The sequence below is a fragment of the Lemur catta genome, chromosome 18, assembly GCF_020740605.2.
Source record: "Lemur catta isolate mLemCat1 chromosome 18, mLemCat1.pri, whole genome shotgun sequence".
NCBI lineage: Eukaryota > Metazoa > Chordata > Mammalia > Primates > Lemuridae > Lemur > Lemur catta.
This window is the reverse complement of record NC_059145.1, coordinates 22,134,370-22,152,229: the sequence shown is the minus strand read 5'-3', so window position 1 is coordinate 22,152,229 and position 17,860 is coordinate 22,134,370. Positions and strand designations below refer to the sequence as shown.

Sequence of the window (17,860 nt, the reverse complement as noted above, 5' to 3'; positions counted from 1 at the left end):
TGAGAGAATGAATGTTAATTCTGTTTTTTTTATATTTTAAAAAATCTTGCTGTTTAATATGTTATATCCATGCATTAATGACTTGTAGGATCTTTAGAGAAATGGTTTTCTCTTAGAGTGAGTGATGGGTTAAGTTTTTTGTGTCTTGCTGCTTTCTTTCCCATAGAAATTTGATTCTGAAAGTAGTGTTTTCATTTTCAGATTATAAATACTCTGCAGGCAGACAGCTACCACTCCTAAATCCCTCCTACTTCTATTTGACTGATATAAAAAACTTACTATTCTTTTTATTCCCATGATCTTTGGCTTATTTGTGTCTGGGAGAGGAAAAAAATAATGCATATATTGGGATTTTTCTTATGATGATGCCTTTTTTTCTGAGGCTACTAAATGTCATTTGTCCTAAAACCAAAGCAGACCCATCTTGCAGTTTATATGCACACTGTTTCATAGGCCATTAGCTAAGGATAAAAACTGTGCTAGGAATTTTTGGTAGGGCTGGTCTAGTTTATTGTATTATAACATCAAAATTTCTGAAAAGTACATTTATTATTGTTTCCTTTTGTACATATTTACAACTCATTTCTCTGAATTTCTCTGAATTCAGAAGCCTACAAAGTAATAAGACAGGGAGTGGTGTACAAGTATACAGACCCATAAATATGCAATGTAAATTCGTATCTGTTTATTTGTGCACATATAGGGTATGTAAGTACACCTCTGGCTTTACAGTTTAATCTTTCCCTCTTTACTCAGTTAAAGCCGTAGATGAGATTGATCAACAGTGAAGGCGCCATAGAAAAAGTACTGCAAGGGAAAGATGAAAGAATATTTTAAAGTTTTCTGTCATTCATCATTATGGGCAGATTAACTGAGGCCTGGATATGCTTTCCAATCCTGGCAAGTCTCTTAACTTTCTTCTCAGAGTTTCTGTTTCTTTATCTTTAAAATGGGGATAATTAAGCACATTGTGTGTTCTTAACATGTATGCTTGTCCAGTTAAGACAATATTTGGAAAAACAACTACAAAATTATGTATGCATCTACAAACTTTTGGTATGAAAACCACCTCATTCTTTCCTCCAAACCTTGCTGAAACTTTTACTTCGTAGGCAAGTTCCATTCTAGTTCAATAAAACTTTCCTAGAGTAGAGGGGTCAGCATTTTCTATAGAAAGACAGAGAGTAGATGTTTTAGGCTTTGGGGACCACGTGGACTCTGTCACCACTACTCGATGCAGCAATTGGTGGCAAGAGAGCAGCCATGGATGATGTGTAAACCAGTGCTGTGGCTATGTTCTGATCAAACTTTATTTATCGACATTGAAATTTGAATATCATATAATTTTCATGGGTCATGAAATACCATTCTTCTTTTGATTTTTTTTCCAACTATTTAAAAATGTAAAATCCATTCTTAGTTTATGGGCCATACAAAAACAGGCAGCATACCAGGCTGGGCTGATGGGCAGACCACTGTTACAGAGAAAAGGCCTTGGACTTATCCATCTTAGTCATTTCTAATCTTCCTTTATTCAGGTACTCCTTAGTTTTTGCTTTTTCTTTGCATTTGATTTTGATTCTTCTCTCTTAGGACAGGATTCATATCCTTGTTGTTCCTTTTTTTTTGTTAAGGATACCTTTGTACAGATTGTATAGAAAACAAGACTATGTCTCTTGAGAACATATGTCTGTTTTTTCTGGCATATACACACATTGCATTACATTATCATCGTGGGACTGAAAAGAACCTTGACATTTATCAGATATGACCCTGTACTAGGCTTTGCCTGAGTCATTTACGAAAGCTGGTTTTGCTTTTTTTTCCTCTTTTTCCTTCCTTCCTTCCTTCCTTCCTTCCTCCCTCCCTCCCTCCCTCCCTTCCTCCCTCCCTCCCTCCCTCCCTCCCTCCCTCCCTTATTTATTTATTTATTTATTTATTTATTTATTTATTTATTTATTTATTTATTTATTTATTTATTTATTTATAGACAGAGTCTTGCTCTTGTCACCTGGGCCAGAGTGCAGTGGTGTCATCATAGCTCACAGCAACCTCAAACTCCTGGGCTCAAGGGATCCTCCTGCCTCAGCCTCCTGAGTAGCTGAGACTACAGGTGCACACCACCACGCCCAGCTAATTTTTCTATTTTTAGTAGAGATCTCACTCTTGCTAAGGCTGATCTCAAACTCCTGACCTCAAGCAATCCTCCCACGTAGGCCTCACAAAGTGCTAGGATTATAGGCATGAGCCACTGCACCTGGGCTGGCGTTTTCTATTTTACCATTTGTTCAGAGACTATGATTGTATAATTGACCTTCTCTGTAAATTGCCATTTAAGAAACAGTATGAAAAGAGTACTGGTGTGGTGGTGCTGGTGGATAGCAATTGACTAAATGATAATCCCTTTCACTTTCTTTAAACGTACTGAACAAAAGAACAAATTCTCTCCCTTAAACATAAGTAAAAAATCCGAATACTTTGTTGACTTGTTAAAAAAATTAATTATACATTGTCCGTGTCCCGCCCATCCCACTGAGTCCTGAGCTTTTGTACCCCCATGAAGAGCTGAAATTAAAAAAAAAAAGAAAAAGAAAAAAGAAAAAAAAATAATTATAAACTAAAAAGATTGTGGAAATCTTCGCTCAATTTTATTCAGATTCTTGTTTACAAATAGGAGAGGACGTAGAAGACCAGTGGACTTTCAGATGGGGATTTTTTTCCCCCAGTGAATTCTTTTGTCAGTCAAGATGGTAGTATCTACAGCCACCATCTTCCACTGGCATTGTGATGTGCACCAGGATCTCTTTAGAATGAGGCGGATGGAAAATAACCTGTCAGTGCTATCCAAGAAGTGGCGAAGCTAATGTGTAACAGTTAGGAGGCGATCCGTTCCAATTCTCCTGCTATCAATTCAACATCTGAATGAAAAAAGGGAAAAGAGGCAAAAAGATAGAAGCAGTAACAAAGAAGAAAAGTTTCAAAGCCTTTGGATTCTTGCACTTTAATTCAGATAGCTAACATAATTTATATGAAATAAAAATTATATCAATCAGTGCTGTATTCTGATTAGAGTATGAAGTATCCTAGCTTTATTTTGTGTTCTGTGCTTCAACTGGTCAGCAACACCCAACCTTTGCAACCTGAATTCCTGAATGTGGGTGGTTGATTTGAAGGTCAAAAACATGCAGAAATTATCAGGAAATCATGAAGATGTTTCCGTCCTCTTTAATGCTACATATATGTTCTCATTTGCATGCTTGTTTGACTGGCTGTTTTAAAATTAATGAGAGCAAAGTATTGACTAAAAATCTATGAATTAGGATGGTAGAAGATAGAAAGTCATATTTATATGGCTTTTAAAATTGTCAAAGGGCTGTACAGCCTCACAATAATGCTTTGAGAGAGTTCAGACTGGCTTAGTATCTTTCTGTAGCATCCTCTGGGTGAGGGAGGTGGGACCAGCAGAGGCTCTGTCACATGCCACCTGTCCACAGGGGCAGTGATGCTGCTAACCGTATTCTAGGTCAGTGGTTCTCCAAGTGTGATCAGAGAGCCCTGCTGGTTTCCAAGACCCTTGCAGAGGTTCTGCCAGGTTGAAACTGTTTCAGAATAATACTAAGATGTTATTTTTCTTTTTCACTCTCGTCTCACAAATATACAGTGAGTTTTTCAGAGGGAATATGACGTGTTAAGATGTCATCATTCTGACATCCAGTGAGATATGTGCTAGTGTATGTAGTCTTGTGTTTTCAAAATTTCTCAGTTTTAATTCCTAATATGATAACTATTGATAGATGTGATCCATAGGAACACAATAAATTTGAGGAGTGTAAAAGGGTCCTAAGACAAAAAAGTTTGAGAACAGCTGTTTAGATATTTGCTAAGCCTGTTAGAGACATGATCTCACTTAATGCTGAAAACACCCCAATGAAAAAGGTGCAATTATTGTTCCCCTTGAATGCATGAGGAGAGGAAGGCCTGGAGAAGTTAATGACTTGCAGAAGGTCACATCAGTAGTAAGTTGCAAAGCCAAAATTCGAACCCAGGTTTCCAGTTCTTAACTACTCTGCTGACTGTTGTCAGACATGTTATTTCTCAAAGAAGTGCCAAGAAACGCCTGGATTTGGACATTAACTTCTCAGAAGAGGAATGTCTTCTGAAAATCTGGGCCATCGCCCCGGGAATGTCAATGTGAAGAATATCCTCATAGACGATGTAAAACAGAGACCATGTACTAGTGGTTTGTGGGCTGAGTCTTGTACTGTATGAAAAACAAAACAATGGGGTGTCCATTTTCTCAACTTAAGAGGATTTCACTTACAAAAGAAGTTCAGATTGCCAGCTACCCTTGAAAAATTGGGAGATCTAGCTAGACTGAACCGGTATTCCCACATGGCCATAAGCGGCTGCAGCTTAGATCTGCTATTCCTCTTAGATGAGACATGTGTCCTCTGGTTTGCCACAGACCTCACTACTCCTTATTACCTCACAGCTCATTTCCCTCATTTATGTTACTTGTTTGAGCAGTTTGGGTTAGAAACAGCTGGAGATGTTCTGTCTGCTGCATAGTGTTAATAGGCCATCTGCTTCTAACTTACCTGAAAACTAAAAAGACACTGGCAATAAAAGAACAAAATACATCCCACTCTGCTTACCCAATCCTGTTTGTAGTAAAGACCTCACTGACAGCAACAAATAGGGAGCAAGTTGCTTTTTTTCTTAGTGAAGCATTATGTTCTGATTCATTAAAGAATAAGGATCTGCCAGTGAATTAACATTTATTTTTAAATGTGTAGCTCTTTCTTTTTTAAGTGTAATAGTGAAATAAGCACATTACACTCATTGCCCTCATTTTATGTTTATTTTAGTAATGTCTATTGTCCTCATCATTATCGTGTCTGGACCCTTTTATGAAACTTAAAACGTCTCTGTGAACCTCTGTGTGCATGTTAAATCAGTCATTTGAAATAATTTGAGATTGTCAACCTAAAGGACTTCATTATCCTGGGCATGTAGACAAAAATTATCGAATTTCAGACTTTTGTGCTTAAAATATCATCTCTCCATTTGAGCAGTGAGTATTAAGCATTTATTATAATTTTTGGATGTATATTGTTAACAGTTTGTCTCTTTTCTGCTTTTGCCTCACTCCAGACTATAAGTTTCATAAAGCTGGAAATTATATCTGCTTTCTGTGTGTTCACAATATCTAGTCTATGTTTTTTATTGTGTTTAGCACACAATAACAGTAAATAAATGGAATGAACAAACATAAATGCATCAGTTGTCCTATATGATACCTCATTCTTTTCTAGACCCGAGAATTATAAAATTTTCAGTAAATATTTTCAGTAAAAATTTTCATGCTTCCTTGTTTAAGAGTTAAGTTGGAGAGACATTTATTTCTTTTTTCCACATAAATATGCATCCAGTTTGTGTGTGTGTGTGTTGCATTCTATTTAGGATCGTTCCCCTTCTTCATGATATGAGGTCAGTAGGCAAGTTACACATCCACCCAGCTAAGAGTACGGTGCATGTTGAGACCAGGATGCAAGAAGAAGCCTTGGACTTAAAAGTTCAGCACAGATTCTCTCCCATACTAAAAGATGGCCGTCCTGCAGTCGGATGTGGCAGAGTTATTTGGCCATTAGAAAAATCTAGGGTAATGGTAGCTTTTGGGGGCATCCAGCTATTGGAACCTATTACAGAAAGAGAAATACCAATTGTCTATTAATAATACTGGAACTAAAGATGAATAGTGAATTGGCCTTGATCTGACAGTGAGTTTGACTTTGATAGCTCATCACTTAAAAAGGTTCTTTTGTATTTATGAAAAAAACCGTGACGTCAAGCCAGGGGGAAAAATTGATATCAATATTTAAGACCAAACTTGTAGGATTTCCAAAAAAAAAAAGCCCCTTGTGTGAACGAGCTTTTTTTTTTTTTTTACATGCATAACTAATTAGCTTAGGTTATTATAAGAAGGGCTGCTGTGATAAAGTTTCCGGTGGTGTCTCGGGATACCTTGTTTATAGTGCCTTCTCTATGCCAGTTAGTCTTTGAATTGGAATTACAGAAAGTAGAGGGAAGAATAGTCTACCCGTTTCTCGTTGGATTGGGGCCACCTACAACATTGTTATGCTGGAAATGCTAGAATATAATCACTATCAGGTGAGCTTTATTCTTATTCATATTCAGTCTCTGAAATATAATGCAATAAATTGACTAATCCACCTTTTTTATGTTATCGTAATAGGCACACTGTTTTTGATAAGCACAAATCTACTCTTCTAATGCTATTTATTGTTGGATGACATAAGAAGTAATTCAATGTAGTTTTGAACGTTAATATTAGAAGGATATGTTTTTTCCCCAGTGTGTGGCTATACTCTCTCTTCATCAGCTCCTGTTCATAGCTCATAAAGTTAATTTGTGTTTATCAAGGAAAAAGTGACTTTAAATTGAGTATCATGGTTTTGGAAATAAAAGCATTTCTAATTCTGTATTAATGTTTATAGGAAAGGAGACAAAGTATCCTGGTGGCTTGCTGATAATTATGCCTTTAAAAACACATACATATAAGTGTTATGCATTTGAAAGAAACTGCTTAATGTGGAATTGCTTTTTACCTTGAATTCTTTCTTAATTAAAATGTTGAATAATCATGTCCAAATGAAAGTGGGAGGAATTAACCCACAGCTAGTTGATTTAATCATCAGAATGTTTCTATTTATTTTCTACAACCATTTTACAGTTGGTTCTTAAGGAGTTTTTTTTTTTTTTTTTTTAAACAGAAAGCTGTTCTGTTTGCCAAGGAAAGTGAAATAAACTGAGTTATAACGCCTTCTTCTAGATTGTTGTTTTGATCTTAATAAACCCTTTCAAGTGTGTTGGGGAAATTTTTGCCCTGCAGATAGTTTCAAACTTTTAATTATTAGATAGGAAAGGAAGGGCACAAGGTTTGAAAGAGATGTATAATTAATTAGCAGAGAAATAAAATAGGGCAAAGTATTACCCCAAATCCTAGGAGTTAGACTTTCAACTGCAATAATATCAAAATCCGTTAGCACAGTGCCTGGTACATCACAGGGGCTTAATAATTTATTCTGTTGGTAGACTGGTCAGTTTCATATTTGTGCCTGAAAGAGGAACTGTCTGAATCTCAAAAATAACAACACCGTCTTCTTTTCCCCCCATGGCTATGTTCAGGTGCAGACCCACCTCGAAAACCCCACCAAGTACCACATACAGCAAGCCCAAAGGCAGCAGGTAAAGCAGTACCTTTCTACCACTTTAGCAAATAAACATGCCAACCAAGTCCTGAGCTTACCATGTCCAAACCAGCCTGGCGATCATGTCATGCCACCGGTGCCGGGGAGCAGCGCACCCAACAGCCCCATGGCTATGCTTACGCTTAACTCCAACTGTGAAAAAGAGGTAATTCATGTCTCCTCTCCTCTCCTCTCCTGTTTTCTTACACTGAATAACTTGTCTGTTGGATATTATTCCCACACTTAATTACGGACTGGAGTCTGTCCACGTGGCCACATTCAACAGCCTTTGTCCCCGATGCGCCAACGTGGTTGCGGCATTCCAGCCTCTTGTCCCCGTCTCTGGGTTATTGGGTTTAGGGCCTATGACGGGAGACCTGGCTTGCTCTTAAGTGGAACGTGAAGGCAAGGACACTTTGTCCTGCCGCTTGCTTCCTTCTTCGTTAGCTGAGTGCTGTCTTCTAGTCCATGCCTTTCAGCTTACGGAGCAGTGAAAATGCAGAGAGGAGAAGGGGAGGTGGAAAAGGAAAGGCAAAAATAGAAAAGGTGTGGGACAGGCGGTTTAGAAGTTCCGCTTGTTGTGAATGTCTGGAATATTATTTTTATTTCTCCCTGAGTTGGGGAAAAAAAAAAAGCGTAGAATGTACGTGGATGGATTTGAATACCGTAGCACATGAGGACTTAACAGAAAAGCCAAAGTTTAATTGCTAGATACATTCCGTTTCATGATAAAATTGCCACTGCCCATTAAATCTGCTTTTGGAAAGGCTGGATTGGAGACAAGACTCAAACATACCTTCAAGCTAATTGTTGCATCAAAATCTGGAGCATTAAAATACTTGAGAGGAGAGTTGTGATTTAATGCCTGTTATTTCCAAATTATGAGATGATGAGCTTCATTTCAGTGGAATTTTACTGTACTCTGAACTGTTTATGCAAGTTCAGAGGTGACTTTTCTAAGGCTGGATTGATTTTAATTTCTAGAAGGACTAAGTCTTTTCCCCTATGCCCAAACCAGCCGCCTTATTTTCCTCTGTCCGTGTCTGTCATCTAGCAAGATGATTTGACACAAGTTCTTCCTTCATTCTTTCATCTCTTGGTCTGATTCCACTTTGTTTGAAAGCTGAGTTCATCTTGTTGCTGTGTCATCAGGCTCGTGAGAACATGTCATTGAAAAGCCATTTGCAAATCCAAGTCATCGGCTGTTTCTGCTTGTGTTTCTGCAGGGATTTTATAAGTTTGAAGAGCAAAGCAGGGCGGAGAGCGAGTGCCCAGGCATGAACACGCATTCACGAGCGTCGTGTATGCAGGTACTGAATGACTTGGCAGCCCAGGGATGTAACACTTGGTGATGAGAATCTCTATTTGTGGCTAATCACACCTTCCTGATGACTTAATTTCCCCCCCATTGAGTTTTTTAATTTTTTAAATCGGAAAACTAAGGACAGGGCCATTTTCTTCATAGTATCTCATGCTTAAATAATGACTAAGGAAATTAAACTTAAAATGTGTTTTTCCCCTAAGTTGCTTTAAATCACCAAAAAGTGCTTCAAATACATAAATTTTAATAAATAAGACATAAAATACCATGTTTCGTTTATATACCATCATCAGTGTATGTTATGCAAATTTGTAGGCTAATAATTTTTGTAGGATATTAGTAAAACTAAAAAGTATGTGTGTGTTCTATATGCTGCTTTATAAATGGAATATCATGGAACATATATTTTGAAACTTTGTTCATTAATTTAATAATATTTAATGGATATTTTCCCAAGTAAAGTTTCTTCTATAACATCCTATTTAATGGATACATAAAATTATGCTGTATCCATTTATATATTTGTTTGTATAGACAGAGAATAATAAGCAACAGAAAACATTTTTTTTCCTTTTCTATATTTCCTATCAAATTGCGTTACTTTTTCATAGGAGAAAAAAATTATTCTAAAAATGCTAACACATCAAGCCCACTAATTTTATTTGCCTCAAAATAAATTAAAAATCACAAAGAAAGGTTTTGTTCTTGAGTCCCTTGGTCTATTTGCTTCTTGACCAACTCAATTAGAAACTCATCTCTTAAAGAAACAGAACAAATAAAAGTGTACTTAGAAATGGAACCTAACAAACAGGGTGCTAGCAGTTATTTCTAACTGGTCGCCAATTATTCTTCTCAGGGGTCACTTAATTAGACTCATTTTTTAAGTGTTTACTATACTCCTGGCACTGTGAACACTTTATATGGTTTGTGCTGAAATCTCACAAGAATCCAATAAGGCAATAAATATTATTAAGCCCCATTTTCTAGATTGACAAACTGAGGCTATTAACCATTAGAGGCTTTGCCCTTAAGCTAGGAAGTGGGAGAACCAGGATTCCAGCCCCAGCCCTGTGCTGTTGGAGCTCCTCCTCTTTAATGGAAGTGGCAAAAAGACACAGAGGAGCATCCCTGTGAATCCTGAGATTTCACCACATACCTGCGAAGCACTATTCAGACCCAGGCACAGACACACCAACTAGCTCAAATACGTAAGGTGTTTACGAAGAAATGTTTTCACAGACTTGTCTTTGCAACTGCTGCAATGCACATGTAATCACTGTTGTTTATTATCATAACTGATGTTTTGGTACTTCAGGAATAAAATTGATCTAGTGGGAATGTCAGCTCCATGACTGTAATGATAACCTCATCCTTGTGTACTCCTTGGGGAGTAGCAAGCATACTGGCAGCTGTACAAAGAGAAACTTACTTTACAAGTCACTGTAAGATCGGTGCAGGGCTAGCCAGTGGCCTGGGAGCCACATTCTCCACACGTGCCTATGAAACCAAAGGACTGAATTACCATCTGTGTTTTCCTTCTCCAAGAAGGGTGAGGGAAGGGTACGAGGCATAGTGTTTAGGGAAAAAAGGAAGTGGCAACTGTCATTCAAGATGAAGTTTCCCGGTTCATCTTTCCTGTTTAGGGCAGGCAGTTTAGCATAGTCGTTGAGAACATGGGTTAAATCCTTGCTCCAACCATCCTTTGATGTGTGACTTTAGTCAAGCTCCTACTCATTTATTTCACCTGGAAAATCACCATAACAATAGTACCAGCCCTACTAGGGTTGTTGTTCGGGGAAAGAACTTAGCCTATGAAAATCCCTGAGCCCAGTGCTTGGTACTTAGTAATCATTCATTTAATGCTGGCTGCAAGTATCATTCTCATCACCCAGTAGTGGTAATGGTCTTAAGTAATATTTTTGCTTCAGTGGGAAGAGGACAGTTAGTTCTTAGAATCTAAATAAAGAGTATTATTGCTTTGGGTAAGCAAGGACCATGGGTCTCTTTTTGGGTTGCATTGCATGGTTTTTGTTTATTTCTGTCTCTCTTCCATTGCCCTTTTTCCTACAGATGGATGATGTAATTGATGACATCATTAGCCTAGAATCAAGTTATAATGAAGAAATCCTGGGCTTGATGGATCCTGCCTTGCAAATGGCAAATACGGTATTGATCTTTTTTCTTAAAGAAAATCTTGAGATATTTCTAGTATTCTGTCCTCTTTTCCTAGACTTTTGCTTTACCTTTGCAACATATTCATTAAGAAATTTACTAATGATAAAATGGAGAGTTATCTCAGAATCACACGTAAGTGACTTTAACATTGGAAATTAAGAATATTTGATGAGTTTATCAGTAACCCTGTGATAAAGCTCTAACATTCCCGGGAGTCCAAGAACACTTTTAGTAGAACATTAGGATTCCAGTTCCCCCTGCCTTCTCACACCTGGCTTAATACACTGCAGCCAAGGGAACCACTGTGGATTGTACTATTCACAGTGGTATTCTAGTTAGCCTGAAAAAGTTAATGCAGTTTTTAGATAAGGTGTTTTTTTTTTTACTATTCATAGGTGATAGAGGCCCATTGGGGTTACTTTTCTTCAACAACAAAATTTATTTTAATTATAGTTCATAAGCCAGTGGTCATATGTACTCTTGTATGTTACTTATTTTTTTCTGTAATTTGGAGTCTTGCCTATATTATTTATTTTCCTTCACTCCTTACATTTTTTTCTGATGTTATTGTTTTACCAAAGTCCTACTGCAGATCTTATTTAGTCCTTGCAATAATTCAGTGAGTCAAGTTGGGATGATATCATTGCCCTTAGTTTTAGTTTGTAACTAGGTTAGACAGTCTTGCCCAAGATTACATAGCTTGGATGTGTCAAAGCCAGGCCTGCTTGCTAGGTCTTTGAATGCTCACGCCAATCGTTTTCTGTTTTCTCTGAGAGCAGTGATACTACCAATACTTAATAAATTTTTAAAGACTAACATCTTTTGAGGGGAAGGGGGAGAAGAGGAATTGTTGTTTAATGGGTATGGAGTTTCACATTTGCAAGATGAAAAATTCTGAAGATCTGTTTCACAGCAATGTGAATATATGTAACACAACTGAACTGTACACTTAAAAATGATTAAGATGCCAAATTTTATGTTATGTGGTTACTTTTTACTGTAATAAAACATTTTTTTAAAAGGAAGACTAACTTCCAATAGTAAATTCCCTTGGCCAAGGAACAAGATAGCCCTTGCTTATTTACACCAAAATCTTCAGCAAATTGAGTCTTATAGTTGGCATTTTCTTTTCTTTTCCATCTTGATTTAGTTCCTTAAGTTCACTTCCTTGAACTCTTGCAGGGTGAGGACTCCCCTCGAAGCTTCTTCTATAATAGTTAGAGTTTATCTACTTCCCACCCATTTAAACTCATCCCCTGATTTTTGAAGATCCGAATGTTCTGCCATTTTGATAAATGTTTCTATGCAAGACTCTTTTTGCCCTCTTGGATCCCTGGCTGACTTCAACAGACCCCTTCTGCTTCCAACTTGGTGCATCCCATGAGACAAACTACTTGTCAGCAGTCAGAAGCCTAGGGTGAACATGAGCAAAACACTTGGGGGAGCTTACACTAGGGAATCTATAAATACAACCAAAGACATGGGTATATTTACAATGTTTCACTGTTCTAGCAGCATTAATTAGCAATGGCCCAGTCATCTCAAAAGAACTTTTCTGTGAGGGTGATCAGACTGTAAAATTGACATGATTTTGTAAAATCATTGATTGGCTTTGGGTGTGTGTGTGTGTGTGTGTGTGTGCACGCGCGCAATTATGAGGACCTTTGAAGTCATCTGATCCAGCCTAGTACTCAATGCATTAACCTCCTCTTGCATATCCATCACACTCCCCACCAAAAAATCAGGCATCCATTTTCTTGGAAACCTCCAATGAAGGATCTGCCCTACCTCCCTAGAGAAGCAGTAAAACACAATGGTCAGATTTAGAAATTTGTAACCAGACCTAGGTTCAAATCCTAAGTCTGTCATTTGCTCTGTGACCTTGCATGGTAGCTTAGCTTCTTGAAGTTTCTTGTTTCCTCATCTGTAAAATGGGGCTGTTAAATAATGTCACATGGTTATTTCAGCTGATAAAGGATGTGTAGCATTTAGCATTGGAAACATAAGTGGTACTCAATAACATTATCTAGATTATTAAATGTAATTTATTAATTATAATTTCAAATAATTTTAATAGTATTTGTTTATGCAGTTGATATTCATCATGCACTATAATGTGTCAAGCTTTATGTTAGAATAACATCATTCTTAATAATCAAGATATCCCTCACAATGAGTTTCCCTGTAAATTCCAGCATGCGTCCTAGTTTGCTTCTTGGAGAACTTTTCCACATGACAAGTCTTCTGAAGACAGTCGTCCTGACCCTGTGTGCTTCTCTCCTTTAGAATGAGCACCCACGTCTCTTCAGTCAGTCCGTATTAGCATTGAGGTCTTGTTCCTTCATTATCTAGCTGCTCCTGAACTACTTCAAAGATTGATTTATCATTTATTACTATAAAATGGCAAGCTCTGGGTAGGTGCTGTGGATGCAAAGGTGAGTAAGGTATGCTCCCTGTTCTCATGGGGCTTACCAGTCTAGAAGGTGGAGACTCCTTTTGCCCTCGAGTGGAGAAGGATAATTCAGGAACAGAGAGGTCATCTCCAGGGAATTTCCAAATAGGAAAGATCCCCTGGGCAGAGTTGAATTAATTCCCAGCCAAGGCCAGGCACTGCCATGGCTCACACCTGTAATCCTAGCACTTTGGGAGGCTGAAGCAGGAGGATCGCTTGAGGCCAGGAGTTCGACACCAGCCAGAGCAAGAGCAAGAGCCCATCTCTACAAAAAATAGAAAAATTACCTGGGCATGGTGGTATGTACCTGTAGTCTCAGCTACTCGGAAGTCTGAGGTGGGAAGATCGCTTGAGCCCGGAGTTCCAAGTTTGCAGTGAGCTTCGATGAGGCCACTGCACTCCAGGCAGAGATGATAGAGAGAGAGCCCCTGCCTTAAGGAAAAAAAAAAAAATTCCTAGACAGGAAAGGAGTACCCAGAAGCCACCCTAAGAAGTCACTGACTTTATACCAGCATCCGTTTCTGTTCTATATTGCCATGCTATAAAAGGCTAAATATGGCCCCATTGGAGTCTTCTTATAGCAAAATTATGGGAAGATTTTCTTATTTGGGGAAAGACAATAAAAGTTCAAGGTTAGGAGCCCACACTCTGAGCCAGATATCTGAATGCATTCTCCTGAGTGAGTTATTTCACCTCACTGCCTCAGTTTCCTTGTCTGCAACGTGGGGATGACCACAGCATCTACTGCAACAGAATTAATGTGAAAATTATAAGAGATAATCCACAAAAACCATTTAAAACAGTGTAGCCCTGATGAACTCTCACTAAAGGTTGGTTGCTGGCTCTTGCTAAACTTGGGCTTCAGTTGTCAAACAAAAAGCTTCTACAACCTATTTTAACTTTTTCCCACAGTAAAGTTTAAGTTTAATGTTCTTCATGTTAGGCATTTTTTTTCTTTTGTTTGATTCTTTGAAATGCTTTATTTAAAGTTCACTACTTAAAAAAAATAAAGTAGAAGGAACACTTAGAGAGGAAACTATCCTAAGGGAATTGAAGTCTAGAAATAACTATTCTGAGAGCACAAGGGCCCTCTTGTACCATCACAAACAAAGGATAAAAGTCCCAGTTTGCTCGTGTTGACAGTGCTCAATTGATATTCAGAGAAGGGGACCATCCAGAGAGAAAAAAATAATAACATTTTACAATTATCGTTTACTTGGAAAAATATTCATTTTGGTGGAGCACCACATTGAAGAAGTCAATTCAGACCACGGCTGGGGCACAGAGCCAGGCACGTTTACCTTCTCTTTGTCCCGATTAGACTGTGTGGCTTTCATCTGTCCACTGTGCAGCTTATGCTCTGGGAGTAAAATCTTGTCCATCAGGTTAATGTGCTGGATAAAAACCCAGCAAAGATGCAAGACATCCATGTTAACGGAAGATGTCTTTTCCGCTTTCTTAGCTCCAGAGGTGTTATTTTGAACTAATTATGATGCTAACCGTATTTATGGGTGAATTTCTTTAACCCAGCAGAAGAACCACAGAATCCTTTCATTATAATGCATAAGTAGGAGACTGGTTTTTAATTAGAAAGCTACACTATTTTAATCAATCTTCCTTTTAGTAGCTTCAGCAAATAATAGCCATTAATACAAAGCACATAGGCCACCATAAGGACATAGTTTCTGAACTGTGGCACTGTTGACATTTGGGATGGATAAGTGTTTGTTGTAGGGGCACTGCTGTGCATTTTGGGACATTTAGCAGCATCCCTGGCTTCTATCCACTAGATGCCAGCAGTACCCGCCCCCAGGTGTGACAACAAAAAATGTCTTCAGACATTGACCCTGTGGAGAAGCCCTGATTTGGGATAATGAGTGGTCACCTTCGCGCTGCAGATTCCCTGATTCCTGTACTTTGATTTGCATTGCAGTCTGGTAAAATTGGTCCAATGATTGACTGTATACTTAGTAATTAATGTGGCAGATAGTTTTGTGGATCAAAGTGAAAATAGCTCAACTGTCCAAACTGTAAAGTGTGAATCCAGTACTTCCTAGAAAATTATAATACTGTATTATTATGGCAGCTACTGTATTGATCACTTAGAGACACTGTGTTTTACCTGCTTTATCTCTATTAAATCTTACAAACTCCTGTACGTGAATGATTGCCACTTTTCTAATGGGAACACTAAACCTCAGAGAGGTCAGAAAACTTGCCTAAGATCACATAGCAAGTCAGTAACAGAAGCAGGATTTTTATCTGGGTCTTTGACTTCTGAGCACAGGCTGTTCATCTCTGCACTATTAATTTGTAGATTGAAGTATCCATATTTGGCCAGTGAGCAACTGGGTATTTATTGCCTCAGGCCCAGTTGGAGATAAATTGAAAATTGTAGTGTCTGACTGGTTGACATCAGCATGTTGACATTACCCCTCATTATTGCTATTAACATGGGACATGGAACATGGGCCTCCTACCAAGGTCCTCCATGCAGCCTTGGTAAAACCTTGGCTTTTCCTTCTGTAGAAATCAGTAAGATAACATGTGCAAAATGCCATTCTAGTTCTGCGCCTGGCCCAAAGTAGGCACCCACAAAATTAGATGATCCCCAGCAAAATATTCTGGCATGCTCTAAGCAGCCTGCTCTTAATCAGCAAGTATTGGAAAAGCAGCCAATGCAGGAAATTTTTAGAGAAGTAGAGAGAGAGATATATAAGCTGCTTTTTTGACTGGAAATAACTATGTCTGACCTCCATGGAGTGCCTGATGAAGCATCTTGTTATAGAGATTTTAACTCATCTCCCCTATTGGTGGCACTGCTGTCAGTCCATGCTAATCACAGCAGTCCTCTCTGTGGTTTTTCACCCCTCTCAGTCCATTTCTGCCTATGTGTCTCTACAACCCCAGTCTGCTCTCTTTCCCACCCTGTCTGTGCACTATCTTTTAGAATCGTTAGAAAATATGTTCTTGTTTCAGAGCAGCTTAGAAGTAGATGTCTGTTCAGTGTAGATCCATTGATAACTTATAGATATGTATCACTTGCTATTATTTATCCCTAACAAATAATCATAATAACACAATTACATGTTTTGCATAAAATTTGTATATGAAAACATTTGCATTTCTAGAACTATGGGAATACTTTTGTTTTTTTAGCTTATTGCTTTGAGTTTTCAAGTCACGCTCTTGGTTTATTCAAACCCAGAAGGTCTCCCCAAATCTGAAACTCGAGGAAGATACAGGAATAAAGCCTTGGAATCTAGAAGAGTTACCAGATGTCATAACAGCTTTATAAGTTTTGTCTCTTTGGCCTTTTATAGTGCTGTGTTGAAACACATGAGCTCCTTTCGCTTTTGTGTTAAATTGGACAAGAATAAAACAATACACACAGAGTAAGGCTGACCCTGAGAAGGTGACCTATTTCAAATAAAACCACTTAGTGAAATGACAGCTAATAATCAAAGTCACTTTTTATCAGTTCCTTAGTTAGAAGGCCTTGAAATGTGGTTCAAGGACATTTTAAATGACTGCAATGTCTATTTTTTTTTTCATGTATGTAGGGGCTATGTGTGTTACGTTTTATACACATACTGTAAATACTGCCTTCAAAAACGAGCAAAAGAGAGAGCTGAACAGTGCTGGTGTGTCTGTCCTCCCTGCCTAATTCCCAGTCCTATTAGAGCCAGTGTCAGGTTCACCTTTGGGGAAATACCTTATTCCACATACACCCCCCCCCCCACCTATCTCTTTAGCTAGGGCTTTAGTTCATAGAGTATACGTTTAGAAGTCATCGTAGGAATAGCTGCAAATGGCTACCAATGAGGGGAAGCACATTTGATTCTATTTTTATTTCATGGTGTATTTTCATCTCTATGTTAATGGTCATTTGAAAGGATGCAAGGTACTCTATTGAGTACAATCTTTACTAGATACCTCTTGGTCACTGAAAACTTTACTCACACTTACATGTTTTCTGAATTTACTTTTCTCAGATGTAGAGTAAAATTCAGAGTGTGAAATCAAGAAAGAGAAGGGCTAAATGACATAAAGTCTTGCCTATAATCATGGTTATAGGAATTGTTTGAATCTGGAAACGGTTAGGTGTTTGTAAGCAGAATTAAAGGTCACTTAACTATTTTCTCCATAGTTAATATTTCGAACTTCATTTCATGACATGGGCAGAGGAATCATCTTGGACCTCTTCTACAAATACAGGCATATAAAACTACTGCAACCAGCTAGTTACAAGAAAATACATATACAACAAAAGGAAGTCCCAAAATGTTGGGGAAAAAACGAGTTCACTGCTTTAAAACATCCAATTCAGAACTAGAGAAAAAACTCTTAAGTTAGCTTGAGAAACCTAAATATTTTTCTTCTTTTTTATTTTTTTTTAAAGTGTAAATTTTTGTTCTTTTTTAAAGTCTTTGGGCTCCCTCTTGTGGCTTTGTGAAAAATTTCAATTACAAGGAAACTTGCCTTTTCTCTTTTGGAAAGAAATAATTTCTTTTCCAATAAGAAAACATTTTTTTATTGCTTTTCCTTACAAAAGAAAGAGAGAGAATCAGGGAGTGAGGAAGAAAGGGAAGGAAGAACATTAACTTTGATGAAAAAAAATAATTTGGTGAAAAAGGTCAT

General features: G+C 37.9%; 1 protein-coding gene across 7 annotated transcripts in view; it reads left to right on the top strand.

The window, feature by feature from the left end:
- The window catches only part of MITF (melanocyte inducing transcription factor), a 211,479-nt gene that overhangs the window by 174,255 nt on the left and 19,364 nt on the right, over positions 1-17,860 (top strand). For 5 of the 7 annotated variants that reach the window (XM_045529641.1, XM_045529642.1, XM_045529643.1 and 2 more), the window contains exons 3-5: positions 7,210-7,437; positions 8,498-8,581; positions 10,663-10,758. In XM_045529641.1, the coding sequence (XP_045385597.1) occupies positions 7,210-7,437; positions 8,498-8,581; positions 10,663-10,758 (408 nt within the window). Of the gene's footprint in view, positions 1-6,006; positions 6,172-7,209; positions 7,438-7,750; positions 8,466-8,497; positions 8,582-10,662; positions 10,759-17,860 lie in introns of those variants that run through there. The other 2 variants (XM_045529645.1, XM_045529647.1) reach the window with 2 other exon arrangements.